At 39.3% G+C, this 16,567-nt stretch overlaps 2 protein-coding genes across 3 annotated transcripts in view; one reads left to right on the top strand and one right to left on the bottom strand.

Annotated features, from left to right (window-relative positions):
- Window positions 1–16,567, bottom strand: part of LOC118219963 (zinc finger protein 708-like) — a 235,537-nt gene that overhangs the window by 138,430 nt on the left and 80,540 nt on the right. The gene's annotated exons all lie outside the window — the stretch shown is intronic.
- The window catches only part of LOC118219943 (zinc finger protein 585A-like), a 33,684-nt gene that overhangs the window by 7,062 nt on the left and 10,055 nt on the right, over window positions 1–16,567 (top strand). The window contains exons 1-2 of one of the 2 annotated variants that reach the window (XM_035403450.1): window positions 10,693–12,015; window positions 12,249–12,278. In XM_035403450.1, the coding sequence (XP_035259341.1) occupies window positions 10,804–12,015; window positions 12,249–12,278 (1,242 nt within the window). In that variant the 5' untranslated portion in view covers window positions 10,693–10,803. Of the gene's footprint in view, window positions 1–10,692; window positions 13,569–16,567 lie in introns of those variants that run through there. The other variant, XM_035403449.1, reaches the window with a different exon arrangement.

Here is a 16,567-nt window from a genome sequence, read left to right as displayed (position 1 = left end):
AGGTTGTGAAGATATTGATGGAAAACATAAAAAAAGATTACTTGATCTACAATTGAAATTGGATGAAGTATACAAAGAAAAGGCCAGATGGGCTTGTATGGTCAAGAAGGAGATGGAGAGGGTGAAAAGAATACAAAATATTTTTACAACCTTGAGAAAAGAAACGGTGATTCACTTCTGTTCACAAACGTATTATAGATGGCCATGAATATCAAAATTATAAGGATATTTCAAAATGTTTCTGAGTTTTATGATAATTTATATACAAGTAATGCCTGCCCTACCACTGATATGTCTGCCTTTCTAGAGTCAGTTAGAGAACATGCCACTCTCATTGATGAAGAAATAACCATGGATGAAATAAAGGATGACCTCACAGAATATCTTCATTTTGTTTTTAGGGAAGCAATTGACTTAGGATCTTGTTAGGAGCCGGGCTCGGACTGGACCCAAATGCAGGACTCAGAGACAGCAGTAGATGGAATTCAAAAAGGGGTTTATTTGAGTACAGACAGAGGGCGGTAGGGACCAGGGCAGACTTGGGACAGGGACCGTGAGGGTAGGTGAGGAGGTCGGCGTGGCGCTGAACAGGCTGTTGTAGAAAACCAGGCAGGCTTGGAGCAGGGGCCGTGAGGGTTTGTGAGGAGATCCGGGATACGGCTTGGTGTGGCGCTGAACGAAATACCTCCGGTGTCGGTGGCGGAGCTGGGCTGGAGACTGGGAGGCCGGCGAAGGACTGGCTGGATCGGGAAGTTGGAGCTGGGGAGGTAACTGGGGAGAACAGGGGAACACGGAACAAGACGCAACGAAGACAACGCGTAGGTGCGACAGACAAGGGAACACTGAACAAGGTGCATGAACAAACAATCAGTGGCCAAGAGAACAGTGCAAGGTGAGGAAACCGAAGAAGGTGCAGAGAAACAGGGTACAGAAAATAGTGCTAGGCTAGGTTTTTAAGGCGATTGCAAGGTGTGACGCTGGGCAACAAATCAACGATCTGGCAAAGGCAGAAACAAAAAGTGTGGCTTTATAGTCTGGTGCTAATTGGAATTAATCAGGGAGGGTGTGAGGAATGCGACCTGAACGGGTGAGAAAATGGCTGAGGGCTGGAAGTCATTAGGGAGTGCATGGGGAAAGATCACGCCCACCCTGTGGGGAAAAGCAAAGACATGGTGAGGAACAAAGCACAAGGAACAGAAATAACCGGAACACAAGGAAAACCATATGACAACCGAAACACGGGGGCGTGACAGATCTCTTCCAGCCTCAATGACACAAGGTTTGATCACCGTAATACCGAAACCAGACAAGGATCCCTTGTTTTTACATAACTGGAGGCCTATCACTTTGATTAACAATGATGGAAAATTACTAGCATCAGTATTTGCTGAGAGATTAAAAAACAAACTGGATCCTATTATAGACAAATCTCAGTCTGGCTTTATGAAGGGCAGACATATATGTAATAATATTCGCCTGGTATTAGATTTAGTTGACTACAGTGACTTCATAAAAGATGACAGCTTTATTTTATTTGTATTTTATTTGAGTAATTAATACCCTTTACAATAAAGGTAATAGTTATGTGAAATTATCTTATGGGACATCACAACAGTTTGATATTGGTAGGGGAATTTGACATGGTTGCCCAATTTTACCCTTTTTGTTCCTTTTAGTTACTCAAGTCATGGCATTACATATAAAGCACTATATGTGGAATTCCTGTTAAGAATATGGTTACCTATTTGGGTATTAAGATCTGCAAGGACCAGAAAGAAAGATCAAGATTAAACTTCTCTCCCATTCTCAAAAAAGTAGAAAATAGATTTAATTCTTGGTTATTGAGAGATCTTTCTCTGAATGGACATGTTCTTCTTTCTAAATCTGAGGGCTTATCTAGATTGGTCTATACCTCCCTTGTCCTGGATGTTCCCCCATCGTTCATAAAAAAAGTAGATTCAAAGCTGTTTAACTTCATATGGAGGAATAAACCTCACTACATAAAAAGAGATATAATTTGTAATGACCAGGACAAGGGCGGTCTAAACGCATTGGATTACCAAACCTCCAATATTATTTTTAAAATTAAATGGTTACACAACCATCTAAAAAACAGAGACACAATTTGGAACATATTCCCAAACCTAATTTTTCAACAGGTTGGTGGCATTGAGTTTTTACTGAAATGCAATTTTGATGTTGGGAAACTCCCAGTTAGGCTTGCAAATTTTCATAAACAAGTACCGCTTATTTGGACTCTCTCTTACAAACACAACTTCTCTCCTCATAGATACACACTTTGGAACAACAAGGATATAAGATATAGTAATAAAACTTTATTTTATAGAAATTGTACTAACTGTAATATCATATGGGTTAAACAATTATTCAACAAGGATGGTCAACTTTATAGTCATACAGAATTTATGAGCCATTTCGATGTTCCTATCGCTTGTACAGAATTTCAAACAGTAATTAACTCCATTCCTGAAGGAGTGATATCTCTCATAAGAGAATACAACTTCAATACTTCATGTGAATCTATGGAAGATTTCTTATCGTCAATTTTATTAGAAGGTGTTGATATCCAAAGCAAAAAAGTGCAATAACAACTATATTAGATCGATCTGTAGGAATGTTATTACACCTCCTGCTGTAATGTTTTGGAATTCCACTGTGGAATATATCAATTGGAGAAATGTCTGGAGCCAATGTCATAAATACTGTATAACTAATAAGGTCAAAGAAGTTACATTCAAGACTATCTATAGAGTTTACCCAGTGAAAAGTTTTATTACAAATAGATTTAAAATATATATTTATGAGAAATGTGTATTCTGTGAAAATGATTCTGAATCTTTAACCCACCTTTTCTGGAACTGCCCACATGTTAGTAAATTCTGGATGGATTTATCAAAATGTATTCTTAGGAAAAGCTCTTTCAATTTTACCTTTCAATTGCAAGATATCCTGCTTCTATTTATCCCCATAGATAAAGACCCCAACATGATGTTTCTTATAAATTTAATAATAATTCTTGGCAGATTATTTGTGCATAGGATGAAATGGAGTGGAAAAAACCCAAACTAAATGTATTCTTGATAGACATGCAAAACTACTTCAAGACAATTAATTTATGTAAAAACAAAAAAGCAATACTAACTGTTAACATTTTTGAGAAGTGTAATTTAACATTTGTATAACTGATTGTACCCCTGTGTTCAATGTTAAGTTTGTGTACGTTTACTGTATTTGTATAGTAATATATTGTATGTTTGTACTCTATCGTTTAAAAAACAATAAATATATATATATTTTTAAAAACAATTAGACTTCCTGTGTATAACTTCCGATCTAAACTTCAGGTATGTTTCTATCAAAATCTAAGCACAATCTTTCCCCAGTCTGCTCCAGCCATTTATTACAGTCTCTGGCTCTGTCACGACAAATTGCATCCCCTCTACAAATTTCATCCCCCTACTGATGCTAAAGTTGAATAAAAATTTTTTTAAAAGTTCATCCCCCTATTCACTTCGGCGTTACGTTTCCGGTTACGTACCCTCAATGCATACGTTAGCGTCAACTTTACCTTGCATGCGTGGTTTCCAATCGTTCTCTGCTGGTTGCTAAAGACAGTGAGCGATCGCTAGCTAACTAACTGGCTATCTAGGAAGAGAAACTTTTATAAAAGTCTAAGAGTAGCTCTTCCAGCTAGCTAGCTAGTGATCTGTCTCACTGACTATATTTATTTCGCTTGCTAGCTAGCTAGCGATCTATGAATCTTGCTTGAGAGAGATTTTTTATATTAATTACTGTACTCACTCTTTCACCTAATTTACACACGCCATTACACAAGCTAAGATATAGAAATACCACACACATACACACACAAATTTGTATTCTGTTCATATGTTTATTGTACTCAAGCTTATTTGAATTTGAATCTTCGGGCAGTGAGATCTGACCAATCGGCGCAATGTAACGCACAACGCAACCCCGGAAGTGAGTAGGGGGATGAAATTTTATTTTATTTATTTATTTATTTTTCATTGACAAAAAGTTCACAGATATGACAGACCAACATGCAATTCGACACAGCCAGGGGGTGTAGAAAAATAAAGTACAAGTATTTATACAGAAATATTGTTCTGTTCACATAATTTATATGTCTTAGCAGCTTTTGTGTTATATTATGCAGAGATAGTTTTAACATAACAGTTCATGTATTTAAGGAAAAACACAAGGCATGGTTTTTGACTTGCAAACTTACATTTGTGCAAAAATAATTTACCCTGTAGGATAAGATTAATTATAAAATACCATTCTGCACTATCTTTATAGTAACTGTGAATTCCAAAAATCAAGTATTTGCCTATTTCATATTTTAGTAATTCCCAATTTCTAGAGCAATCATTATCTAGCTGGGCTTTATTCCAAAATGTTAAAATAATTTTTCTACATTACATTTAACTATTTTGTGTCTTAACATAAAATAATTCAGTTTTCAGAAGCAGGCTTTTTGTAGAGGGATAGAAGAAAAATTTATTTTAATTAAAACTGCTTTATAAAGTGGAATGTCAACAGAGCTATTGTCTTTGAGTGTTGTTGAGACCAGCCAGTAGTCGATACGAGACTGGCAAGAACCAGTGCTGTTGCACCATGTGTATAATTTTGCGGTAGGATGTTTATCTCTCCATAAGTCAACAAGATCAAATCTCAGCATAAAAAATGTAAAGGAGACACTTGAGGAGGATGAGCATGGAGGCCATCTGTCTAGGTTATTATCAATAGTAATATTAAAGTCCCCTCCAATAGCAATAAATTAATTTGGATGTTTACTCAATAGGCACAAGATTCGATCCTCCACCATCTCAATCAAATTATCATTATAAATCTTTGTGTTATAACTATAAAAATTAACAATAATCAGAGTGTTCTGGTTGTTATTAATTACAAGACATAGGCTAAATAATGACCATGAGGGTCACCTTCAGAGTGTAGAACTTCACCATTAAAGTTATTTTTAAGAGTACAGACACCTGCTGTCTGTTCTCTGCCATGCAAAGACCATAAAGTGTTACCCAATTGAGATTTCCAAAAATTTAAGTCATTAGAAGTAGAATGTGCTTCTTGAAAAAAATAAAATCAGTTTTAAACTGCTTGGTATATAGAAATAAAGCTTTTCTTTTTAAATTGTTCCTCAACCCCCTGGCATTAAGAGTAACTATAGACAGAGTCATATAGAACAACAAAATTAAATTAAATAAAAATTATAAAATGTTGCTGACAGAGAAGTAAAGACTTTCAGTAAGAAAAATTTGTGACAAACAAGGTCGATCAGAGGCATTATCTATAATAAAGAAAGTCCTAGAAGAGATTAAAGTTAGCAATTGGTCATTCAAAAGCTTAAAAGTATTTTAAAAATAAGTTCTAGAACTGGAAAATACTTACAGTACAAACAAAATGATTAAGTTTTAATTAGAAGCATATTGTGAGATAAGCAATGTAGTCCATTGGACAAGGTCCATGTGAATACGGATCACAACAAACATTACATTACATTACATTTATTTGGCAGACGCTTTTAACCAAAGCGATGTACAAAAAGTGCATTTCATGGTCATAGCCAACTGCTAAACACAGGTTCAGGTAAGGTACAATACTTATTTTGTACAGCTATTTCTAGCCAAGGACACAGTTTAGTTTACACAGTGAACACTATTCAGACCTAACCTCTGCAAAGCCAACTAGGCAGAAGAATAAGCTACAGTATTTGGACAAATACAAATTACCAAAAATGCTGGGATGGGGCAACATGTAACAAGTGTCATGAAAAGGGGGGGGGGGTTTAGAGTGAAATATACCGCGTGGTGGTGGTTAGTCTAGGTATAGTCTGAAGAGATGAGTCTTCAGGCCACGGCAGAAGATGGGTAGTGAGGGGGAGGTTCGGAGAGGGGTGGGGGGGGGGGGGGGCGTTCGTTCCACCACTGGGGAGCTAGGGTGGAGAAGCTCTGTGATCCCTTTGGGCGAGTGGGAGGGGTTACAAGGCGGTTACAAACCTTTCGCCAGAACAATGTCGCCCTCTTGTGGAAACATAATGTAATTATCGGTAACGTCATTTTGGAGGAAAAATCTCTACTCCGTTAAGGAACGCTCGACCGCCAACAAAAAAAAAGCAATTTTGTTGTCCTTACGAGCACGATCAACGAAGGGTCATAATTTAATTCGGTTTTCTCGGTCAATCTTGGAGAGATCCTCAGCAAACCTAAGGTTTTGTTGGACAAGATGATGTTGAGTTTTTTTGCAGCTTTCCTGATATTGTCTCTAAAAACACGTTAAGTAAACTTTATAATAATGTTCCTAGGTTTGCTCTTTTTCCGAACGCCTGACACCCAGGCGATGTAGTGTCCACCACATCAGGGATTCCCTGCTTGTCCTCGGGAATCACCGCTTGACAGATGCGAACGGCCTCTTGCCGGACATCTTGCGTTTCTTCTGGAACTCCAACGAGCCGTAAGTTCCACCGTCTGGAGTATTTTTTGCAGTCTCTGGGAGTATCTCTCCAAGTCAGAGATTCTTTTCTCACATGAGCTGCTTCTTTCTTCCACTCGATAGCATTGTTGTTCAGTCAGTACAACTTTACCATTAACTGTTTCTAACTCATCTTTTATAGCCCCTACCTCCTGCTTCAGATCTGCAATTCCACTAGCATTGCGGCTGATCATTTTTTCAATCGCATCAGCTCTGCTGTTGATCAATTGTGATCGCGTGGGTATGACGGTGGAACTGTCATCGTGGTCGCTACTTGACCTGCCTTTTTTGCTAGCAGGTGGTTTTGAAGGGGTCATTGGTAGCGATGGAAATTCGTTTTCGTTCGCAATGCGGAGCTCAACAGTCTCCGTACCGACCACGTAATCGTGCCTGCAGCACTGGTGTTTTTTTCTAGCTCCGCAGCTAGCTCGCCACCAAGTGGTTTCTTTTCTTTTCGTCGCCATTTAACGTAAATATGAACTCCAAATAGCTCAAAAGTGTAAAATTCCTTATGAAAATTAAGAAAACTAAAAGAAAGACTGACTGGCCAGTTCAATTTAAGGGACTTTCTTGAATTGCTTATTTTGGTCGACAGACCTCGTCACTTTAACTACTGTTAAACCGCCATCTTGCGCCGCAAGGGGGGATGAAATTTGTAAGGGGGATAAAATTTGTGACAGCTCCAGCCAGACCCTTCTCGATATGTTGCTTCCAGAGACTGTAATCGGAGCTTTCATTTCGAAGCTCCGGGGGAATCTGCCCCGGAAGTTCTTCATTAATTAGCGCGAGTTTCCGTAGATTCAAACTTCCCAGCTGAATAACCAGAAGAGCCTGGCAAGGCAAGTCAAGTCTGAACTTTGTAGCGAAAATACATTACATTTATTTGGAATACGCTTTTATCCAAAGCGACGTGCAATAAGTGCATACAGAAGGCCATTACAGCTACTACAAAACACAGGTCCACAGATTTATCACGCACGTGGGATCCTTCTCCTCCGAGCGTTACATTACATCCAGATCTACAAACGATTGAGTTTTTGATTGAGTAATTGATTTACCAACAAATCAGGGTGAGTCACCGGCCCTCATAATCTTAATGCATTAACTGTTCTGCTTTGTTTACAAGCAAGCTTCAGATCGGGTTGCTTTTTGTGCCCTGCTGTTTGCACAATATTTCTGTTTTCTAATTTGTCAGTAGATTTTTGATTAGAATTGTAGCTCGTTATTGTACAGCCTAATTCATTTTAGAGAAAACGTCGAGTTAAAGATCAGGCATAATGAAGTTAGCTAAAGAACTTTTTTTCCCTAAATTAATCCGTGGAACATGTGGAAATCCTAAATATAGCCTATGCCGAATTTGTTTGCATGACCTGTAATAGCCTACACGACATTTGAATTGGTTTCCAAAATTTTCAATGAAGTAGACTGTCATAAAAGTGTCTGCTATATAAGTGTCTACCTGTTTCTCCATTGTCCTAGTGTTACTGCCAGATTTTGCATATGTAATTTGATATAAACCGTGACCTCGGTAAGTAAAACTCCTAAGACTATCGTTTTGGAGTGTTACAGAGTTTGTTTGGTCAGAATGTCTACTTCTTCATTTCCCTCTATAATAACATGGGCAGGTACCCAGAGAAAATGAACACATGTGGCATTTATTTTTAGCCTATATAGAATCTGGAAGATGCCATGGAATTCTGATGTGACCTGGTGAAAGCAGTATCAGACACTGTGTAAGTGCAGGAGTCGGCCGTAATAAACCAAGCTGAGATTATGGAGTAATTGATCCCAATTTGACATGTTGTTGAATAACGGGACATATTCAGGATTAAGAGTTTTAGCTTTCTGATTCATAAGACGTAAAGTTTTATAATGCTGAAGGAATTAAAAAATTAGGTCCTGAAATGTGAGTCCTCATTGTTGGAAGGGTAGTCTTTCAGGCAGGCTTCAGCTAAGGAATCGGTGGATGAACCAAAAGAGGGTTTTCCATCGATGGTTAGTACTGCTCTGACGCTAGCTGCCCTAATGCTAGCCAGCAGCCCGGCACAGTTTGGGGCTGTCCAGCGGTTAGTGTGTAGTGACTGCAGGAGGATTGCAGGCGCTTGGGGGAGCCTGTGGACATAGCTAGCCAGAGGGTGCAAACCTTCCCCCAGTACAGATAGGCTGCTGTTAGCCGCAGACGTACAGTACCTCACCCCACATGCCTATCCCCAGGACTTCGCTCTCGATGCCCTCCGGCATGGGTCTCAGCCGACCCTTCTATGGCAGTCCGTCCTCATGGCACGCCCAGCTGGTCTGATTGGGGGGCTGCAATGGGCCGCAATGACGACGCCATGTCGAAAGGAGGCGATGTGTGCCTGGTGTGCAGAGGTGGTGTGTGTCCACTGTGAAACGGGATCAGGGTAGAGCTTGACCTAAGCCTGTATCTTTCCCGTCCAAGCTTGTGTGTTGCAGCATTTTGAAAGCCAAAACCAATTTGAACCCGAGTCAGTCAGTACTGTAGATGCACCCAGGTTTGACGTATCATTAATATTCTGTTTGCGGGAAAAATAGAACTGAGACTGGGGTCAGATCAGTGAATGGTTCTTGTTTTCCATCTAGCTACCATGGCCTACTTAAGCAGAGTTTCACCAGAAATGCCAAATCCACTTATGTGACTTTGGGCTTGAAAAAGTTGTATTTTTTTAAGCATATTTAAAAAAAAACAGATAATTTGTGTGGAAATGTAACAAGCAACCTCTAATTTCACATTCATGCTTATTATTGTTCAGGGACACTCAAGGATTAAATCATTAATCAAACTCTTAATTTAGTCGGCAACACTGGGTATTGCAGTGTTTGCATTTTTACCAACCCCCCACTTTAATTTACATCTTGATTAAAAACCATGTAAAAGTGTGTCCAGACCCTTGTATTTTCCTTTTCGTGGTTCTTACCTCACTTTATTCTCCCCTGTGTTAGATGTTGGTGTTTCTTAGTAATGTGTCTTATTTAAAGTTTCAGAGTTATAATCTGTTTAAATCTCTACACCCATCCTGTTTCCGTCTGGGTGTTGAGTACCCTTTTTCAAATGCAAACTGTCCCCCGAGACTTGGGTGCGGAGAGCCATTGGAAGGCAACCCTGGGTGAATAGAAATTATAATATGTGAAGAGCCATTGATCTAGCCAGGAAGAGGAACAAGGGAAAGAGTGAAACTAAACCTTCCCTCCTGGCTAGACCCCATTGTTTGGAGATTGTACTTAAGCTGTGCCATTTTTCAATGATGTGTTGTGTTTGACTGGAGAAGCTCGTAAGACCACACAGGTCTGTAACCAAGAATTTGAGCTAAACTGTCTTTCACCATCAAAATTTGATTAAGACTCTTTCTTTCCTGAACACAGTTGGAAGCAACAGCAGCTAACAGAATTTTAATTAAGAAGGAAAACCGAAGCATTCTTCACCTGACTAGAAGTTACATATTCTACGCAAGGTACACACACAGTCACGCAACAAGGAACTCAAAGGGTGTTTCTTGCATTCTTGCATGGCTAAATGTATAGTTCAAGTTATGGAACACTATACGAATGTCTGGTGCAATTCCATGCGTGTCCATGAGAGGTTCTAAATGCAAATACTGTTTAGTGAACAACTACAAACAAAGAGGCAATCATTTTCAATGTAGACCGCTTTGACAAATGGCTATCACCTTGTGGATCGACATTATATAATCTCAGATTGGACTAAAAGAAGATGGTAGATGGACATATAGTATGTGAGTGAAGACCTTGAATATGTCCTGAATCTTCTGCCCACTGCTCACAAGAAAACACAAAAAAATCACAATGTGGCAGTTGCAGCGCAAACAGTTCTTTTAAAGTTGATCGGAGGTATCGACCACAGAGGGAGAAAGCGTTTCCCCAGCCTCATAATGCCAGAGCCCTCCCCTGTGGTCAGTCAGGCATCTTCAGGAGTGTAAATAATGTCAGCTGCTGCAGTCAGACCTGTATGATTAAGACTAAATCCCTTCCCTTGTTTCCCTGCAGGAGCTGCACTTCTGCACACCTTTGAGCAGCAGTATGATGCAGGCAGGAGTCTGTCTGAGACAGGACACTGAGACAACACTACCAGAGCTCACTGAGCAGCACAGGATCAGACAGAAAGAAGAGGAACTCAGTGGACTGGAGTTAAAGACGGAGTGTGCTGCACCAGGACTCAACACACTGGAGCCAGAGTGTGTTACAGCACACAGTAGGGTCAGTGATGTATGTGCCACACATGTATCATTGATTAGAATGGAAACTGACCTGGGCTCCACCCATATTGTGAATCTTAAGACAGAGAGGGTAGATGGTTCAGAGTTACGGTATGTGAGCCATCTGTGTCCTGACCAAATCAAAACAGAAGCTGATGATGGTGGATACCTGAAAGTAGAACACATTGGGGACTTACGGTATATTAAATGTGTAGATATGAAATCTGATCAGATGAAGTATGAATCCAGTGAATGTTTAGTGAGTGATGTCATGAATGCTGGGATGAATGGAGTTGATGTTGATCACAAAGTCCAGGCTGAACCATGGCAATGTGCTGCAGAGACAAACACAGAATGTAAAAAAGAATTTTATGACCTGTTGACCGAATCTGGGGATTTAAATCATCACTGTGACATAAATAATGTGAATAATCAGTCTAGGAATGTCAATTTAAGAGCAATGATAATTGAACCCATGATAATTAATTCAAGTAAAAAACCAAACCTTTTGAATTTCTTTCAAAAGGAGACAATTCATAGAAATACACACTTGAAGGTTCATACAGATGAAAAGCTGTACCAATGTTCTTTGTGTGGCCAGTGTTTTTCCCAAACATCTACTTTAAATCTCCACCAGAAAATTCATACCAGTGAAAAGCCCAACAAATGTCCTCTTTGTGGGAAGTGCTTTTCCAGAATATCTGAATTAAATCGCCATCAGAGAATTCATACAGGTGAAAAGCCCTACAAATGTCCTCTGTGTGGGAAGTCCTTTTCTAGAAGATGTGATTTAAATAGCCACCAGAGAATTCATACAGGTGAAAAGCCATACAAATGTAGTGAGTGTGGGAAGAATTTTAATACAAAATATTATTTAAAGACACACCAGATAATTCATTCAGGTGAAAAGCCCTACAAATGTAGTGAGTGTGAAAAGTGTTTTAATACCAAACATGGTTTTAATAAACACAAGACAATTCATACAGGTAAAAAGCCCTACAAATGTACAGAGTGTGGGAAGTGTTTTTCCCAAATAAGTTATTTAAATTGCCACAAGGTGATTCATACAGGTGAAAAGCCCTACAAATGTTCTCAGTGTGGGAAGTGTTTTTACAATAAGTCTAATTTGAATGCCCACCAGAGAATTCATACAGGCAAAAAGCCCTACAAATGTTCTCAGTGTGGGAAGTGTTTTTACAGTAAGTCTAATTTAAATACCCACCAGAGAATTCATACAGGTGAAAAGCCCTACGTATGTTCTTTGTGTGGGAAGCGTTTTTCCCAAACATGTAATTTACATATCCACCAGAAAATGCATGCTAGGATAGGCTCCAGCACCTCCTGCGACCCTGCTCAGGATAAGTGGGTATAGATGATGGATGGATGGATTAAAAGCCTTACAAATGTACAGAGTGTGGGAAGTGTTTTTCCCAAAGAAATTCTTTAAATTTCCACAAGATGATTTATACAGGTGAAAAGCCCTAGAAATGTGCTTTGTGTGGGAAATGCTTTTCCGTACATATGTATTTACTGTGAGAAACACTTTTCCACACTATCTCAGTTAACTCGGCGTAAGAAATTTCATACAGGTGAAAATACCTACAAATATAATGTGACAAGTGTTTTAATGCTAATCTGATTTAAATACACATCTGAGAATTCATACAGTTGAAATGCGGTGCAAATGTACTCAGTGTGGAATTTGCTTTTTTTGCTGCGAAATATCCATCAGAAAATGCATACAGGTGAAAAACCCTTCAAATGAATTCAGTGTGATAGGTGTTTTTAATTACCTTAACTGGATTCATTCAGATGAAAAGCCTTATAGTGGTATTTTGTGTGAGAAGTGCTTTTCCAGAACAAGCTTTTTAAAATGCATGAAGTTAATTCAAGTGAAAAGCCATGAACATGTATTCAGTGAGGGAACTGATTTTTCTTTAACATGTGCTTTGCATTGCTAAAACACGATGTTACGGGTGAACAGGCCCGCAATTAGTGCAGTCAGTGAGGGAAATGTTTTAATGCAAAATATAATTCAGAGACTTCACACAGATGAACAGCCCTGTAAGTGTACACATAGCAGAAAACATAACTTTCTGCCGGAGAATTCGTACAGGTGAAATTCCCTACAAACATTTTTTAATGTGGGAAGTGTTTTTGACAACACAAGCTTTAACTTGCCACAAGGTCTATATACAGGTAAAATGCCCAATGTAAAAAAAAAAAAAAAAATGAATTTATTTCAATATCTATAGGGCCACTATAGGGTACCGACTCCTCAAATAAACTTTCAAATTTAGGATTTTTACCAGTAAAAAATTTTCAGGTGGAAATTTGCACTTGTAATGAATTATTTTTGTGACCTGCCTTCTATAACAATCCTTTCCTGCTGTATAGTAGCACAGTCTATCATTGCCCTGTGGTTTTCCTTGGTGATTGTATTCTTGAGAGGCATTTGAAATACAGCACAATAGCTTGGGCAAACTGGAATCCCATTTTCTTTAATAACATGTGTTTGACCATTTTATTTTTTAGAAAAAGTAATTTCCCTTGGAGTCCACTTGGTGATATATTGTGATGATGAAACTGACACCAGCGTACCTTGTTTGAAAGACACAATGTGAAAACTCTTTGCATATACTGCTGTAAGAAACATGGCTGTGTGTCTTGCCAACATGTATCATAAAACATACTTAACGGTATTGGCTTTTTCAATTGTTTTACTGCCAATGTAGAGGCGGTAATGTGTTAATGAATTTAGTTTTAGTTCTTGCTGTACATTCCTGAACACTTTCTGTATATGAATTGTGTATGAAATAAATTTACATTGTGAATGTAAACATACCATGTTATGTAAATTTCTGTATGAATTGTATCTTTATCTAGCATATATGGGTCATTGCTTTCTGCTTTACCACCCCTGTTTGTAAATGTAGTTTAGTTCCTACTTTACATTCCTCCTGTCAGCAAGGTGAGGATTAATTGAAATATGTTTAATTTTCTGACCCCAGCATTTTTAACTGTTTAAACCTTGTTTGACGTGTGGCACTCTGAATACCAAACACAAGTGCATCAACCGTTAAAACACCTCACTTACCCAACATGTAAAATATATTTATTTGATTTAATTTGGTAATTATTTTCAAAGATAATTATCAATTAAATCGTCCAATTATTTGATAGGCAGAGCAAACTGTTTGGATCAACCTTTTTCGAATAGTACAACTCTCAACTAGGTGAAAATTAAGAAGTTTAAGTGACAACAAATACTCACGTCTAATCTAAAGATGAGGTTCAACTACTTTAAAACAATTAACAAAGGTTACAGACATGGACAGTCACAATTTAATGAGAGAAGATACCAAACCACAGCTTTTTTCCCAAAGTGGGGTGACATAGCTCAGGTGGTAAAAGTGGTTGTCTGGCAGTCGGAGGGTTGCCGGTTTGATCCCCCACCTGGGCGTGTCGAAGTGTCCCTGAGCCAGATACCTAACCCCTAACTGCTCCCAATGAGCTGATTGGTGCCTTGCAGCCTTGCAGCCTTTCACCGTTGGTCTGAGTGTGTGTGTGAATGGGTGAATGAGAGACATAAATTGTAAAGCGCTTTGGATAAAAGCGCTATATAAATGCAGTCCATGAAGTAATCCAAAATGCAGAAATCAAAAGACAGCAGAATAGTCCAAAAGAATCAGAGATGAAATATAGAATGGCAGACCTAGATACAGAACTTGGATGCCCACTTCCAGCTGTTACAAAACTACCTCCTTCCAAGTTGCCCAAAACGAACACTAAAACTAAAACAAAGCTGCATATTTTAACTGGCGAAAAAGAGGAGGGTGCAGAGGCATGGACACCCCCTCTGACACACACACACACACACACACACAAATTCACCCTCGGGTAGTATCCCCCAAGTTCCTGCTCTGTCTTTTCTTCAGGCTTTGCTGGCTGAGCACTTCCAAGCTTCCTATGGCTGAGAACGGCCAAATGGTGAATTACATGTCTGACACTCCTAACACTAATTGTGCAAGAAATAAATTTGACTCATATGGGGTGTGAATAGTATTAATTATTTAAGACATTTGGAATGTGTCAGGACATGTAAAAAATTTTTATGGTGAATATGTTTTCTATATTCTATATTATCTCCTTTTCCCCCTGCCTGTCACCCTCCCCTTCCTTCTCTGCCTCCCTCTCCACCTTCATCTTGTCCCCCTGCCGCCTGTGGCAGCAATTGGTCTGTAAGCTTGTAGAACAGCTGTTAGCTGTCTTGTTTACTAATCCATTGATTGAGATCCTTTGATTACAATTGGAATTGGAATGTAATGCATTTGCAGGGACGGTTAAAACTTGATGAAGCATTCAGCCTTAGAATGGAGCATGAGTCTAAAAAAAAGATATGCTGGGAGCTTGGAAGTGAGTAGTTCTCCTATCCTGATTAATTTATTTATACGTACAGTTAGCTTGTCAATTTGGTTTTTATTTTCAGTAACAGGGTTTACAATGTTAAATAGTCAAACAAGGTAACTGAGATTCAAAATGGCCATGCTTTCTTGATAAGTGTTTCTAGATTATGGAAATAGAATTTGACGATGTCTTTGCCCACAACCAGGCCTCCAAAAAGTGGGATAACCTCAAAAAGAAATACGAGTTGAAGGACACGTATCATTTCCGCACTGGGAATTGAGACATCCTCCAACAGATTCTGGAACAGACCAGGGAGAAGAGACCCAAGCCACCTGGTCCAACTTTGTTGCATGAAGAGTCAAAGCCGGCAATGTGCCTCCTGTTCTCATTACCTCGTAAATGTCAAACATGACAATTCTCCCTCCCTCATCCCCAGATTGCACAGCCCTTGCATTATCATGCTCTGCAAACCCTGCACCCTCATATCCCGCTACCCCTGCACCTTCATGTTCCGCTACCCCTACACCCTCATGTTCCGCTACCCCTGCATCCTCATGTTACTCAGCCCTTGCACCATCATATTCCACTAGCTCCCCAGTCCTTTAATTGCTATTCCCTCACCAGCCCCTCCAGCCCGAAGCACGTCCTTCACCTGAACCTTCCAGCCAACACCAGTCAATAGGAGATTTGCAACTGAGGGGGTACTGGAATTCATAGAGAAGGAGGCAGACAAAGACAAGAAACACCACTAAAAGAAGATGCAACCAATAGACTAATATTTTTAATTGTTTCAGAAAATGGTGGTGAAAATGTCATTTGGTTCTGGTGTCATGTATTTTAGTTATGATTTCCAGGAGTTTCCCATCAGCCTGGGGCATCTTGGTGAGGAACCTGGAGATCTTCATCAGGGTTGATGTTAGGTTGATCAGGTTCAATGACATCACTGGTCTTGAGGCACAGCTTGTCATAAATCTTCGAAACATCATTTTCCAATTTCAACTTTAATATACCCCAGAGTGGCTATTTGAACACCCTTTAAACTATTTCTGCATCTACTTTTATGAGTATGTAATGTTGTGCTTGATATCTTGATGTGTATTAGGAAAAGAAATACAGGAAATGACTGGCATATTACTGGCTTATGGGAAACAATGGCCATGTACTTAGTACTGTTCTACCATCAAAAGCTTTGGCCGATACTAGAACTGTATAAATTCCTGAGTGATGCAGAATAGCCTATACCTGGTCAACAGCAATATATCAAATGGTAAATGTGTGTGGTTGTTATGATATGTGTATGACTGACAGCGCAAAGCTGCCCTGAGCACAATAACCTTCCCAGGTAGCCAGTGACTCCAGACTGGATCTGTGCCAGTTCTGACCATAGCATTGCTGGG

This window comes from Anguilla anguilla, chromosome 2, assembly GCF_013347855.1.
Source record: "Anguilla anguilla isolate fAngAng1 chromosome 2, fAngAng1.pri, whole genome shotgun sequence".
Classification (NCBI taxonomy): Eukaryota; Metazoa; Chordata; class Actinopteri; order Anguilliformes; family Anguillidae; genus Anguilla; species Anguilla anguilla.
Note: the sequence above shows the minus strand (reverse complement) of the source record. Positions and strands in the feature narration are given on the sequence as shown.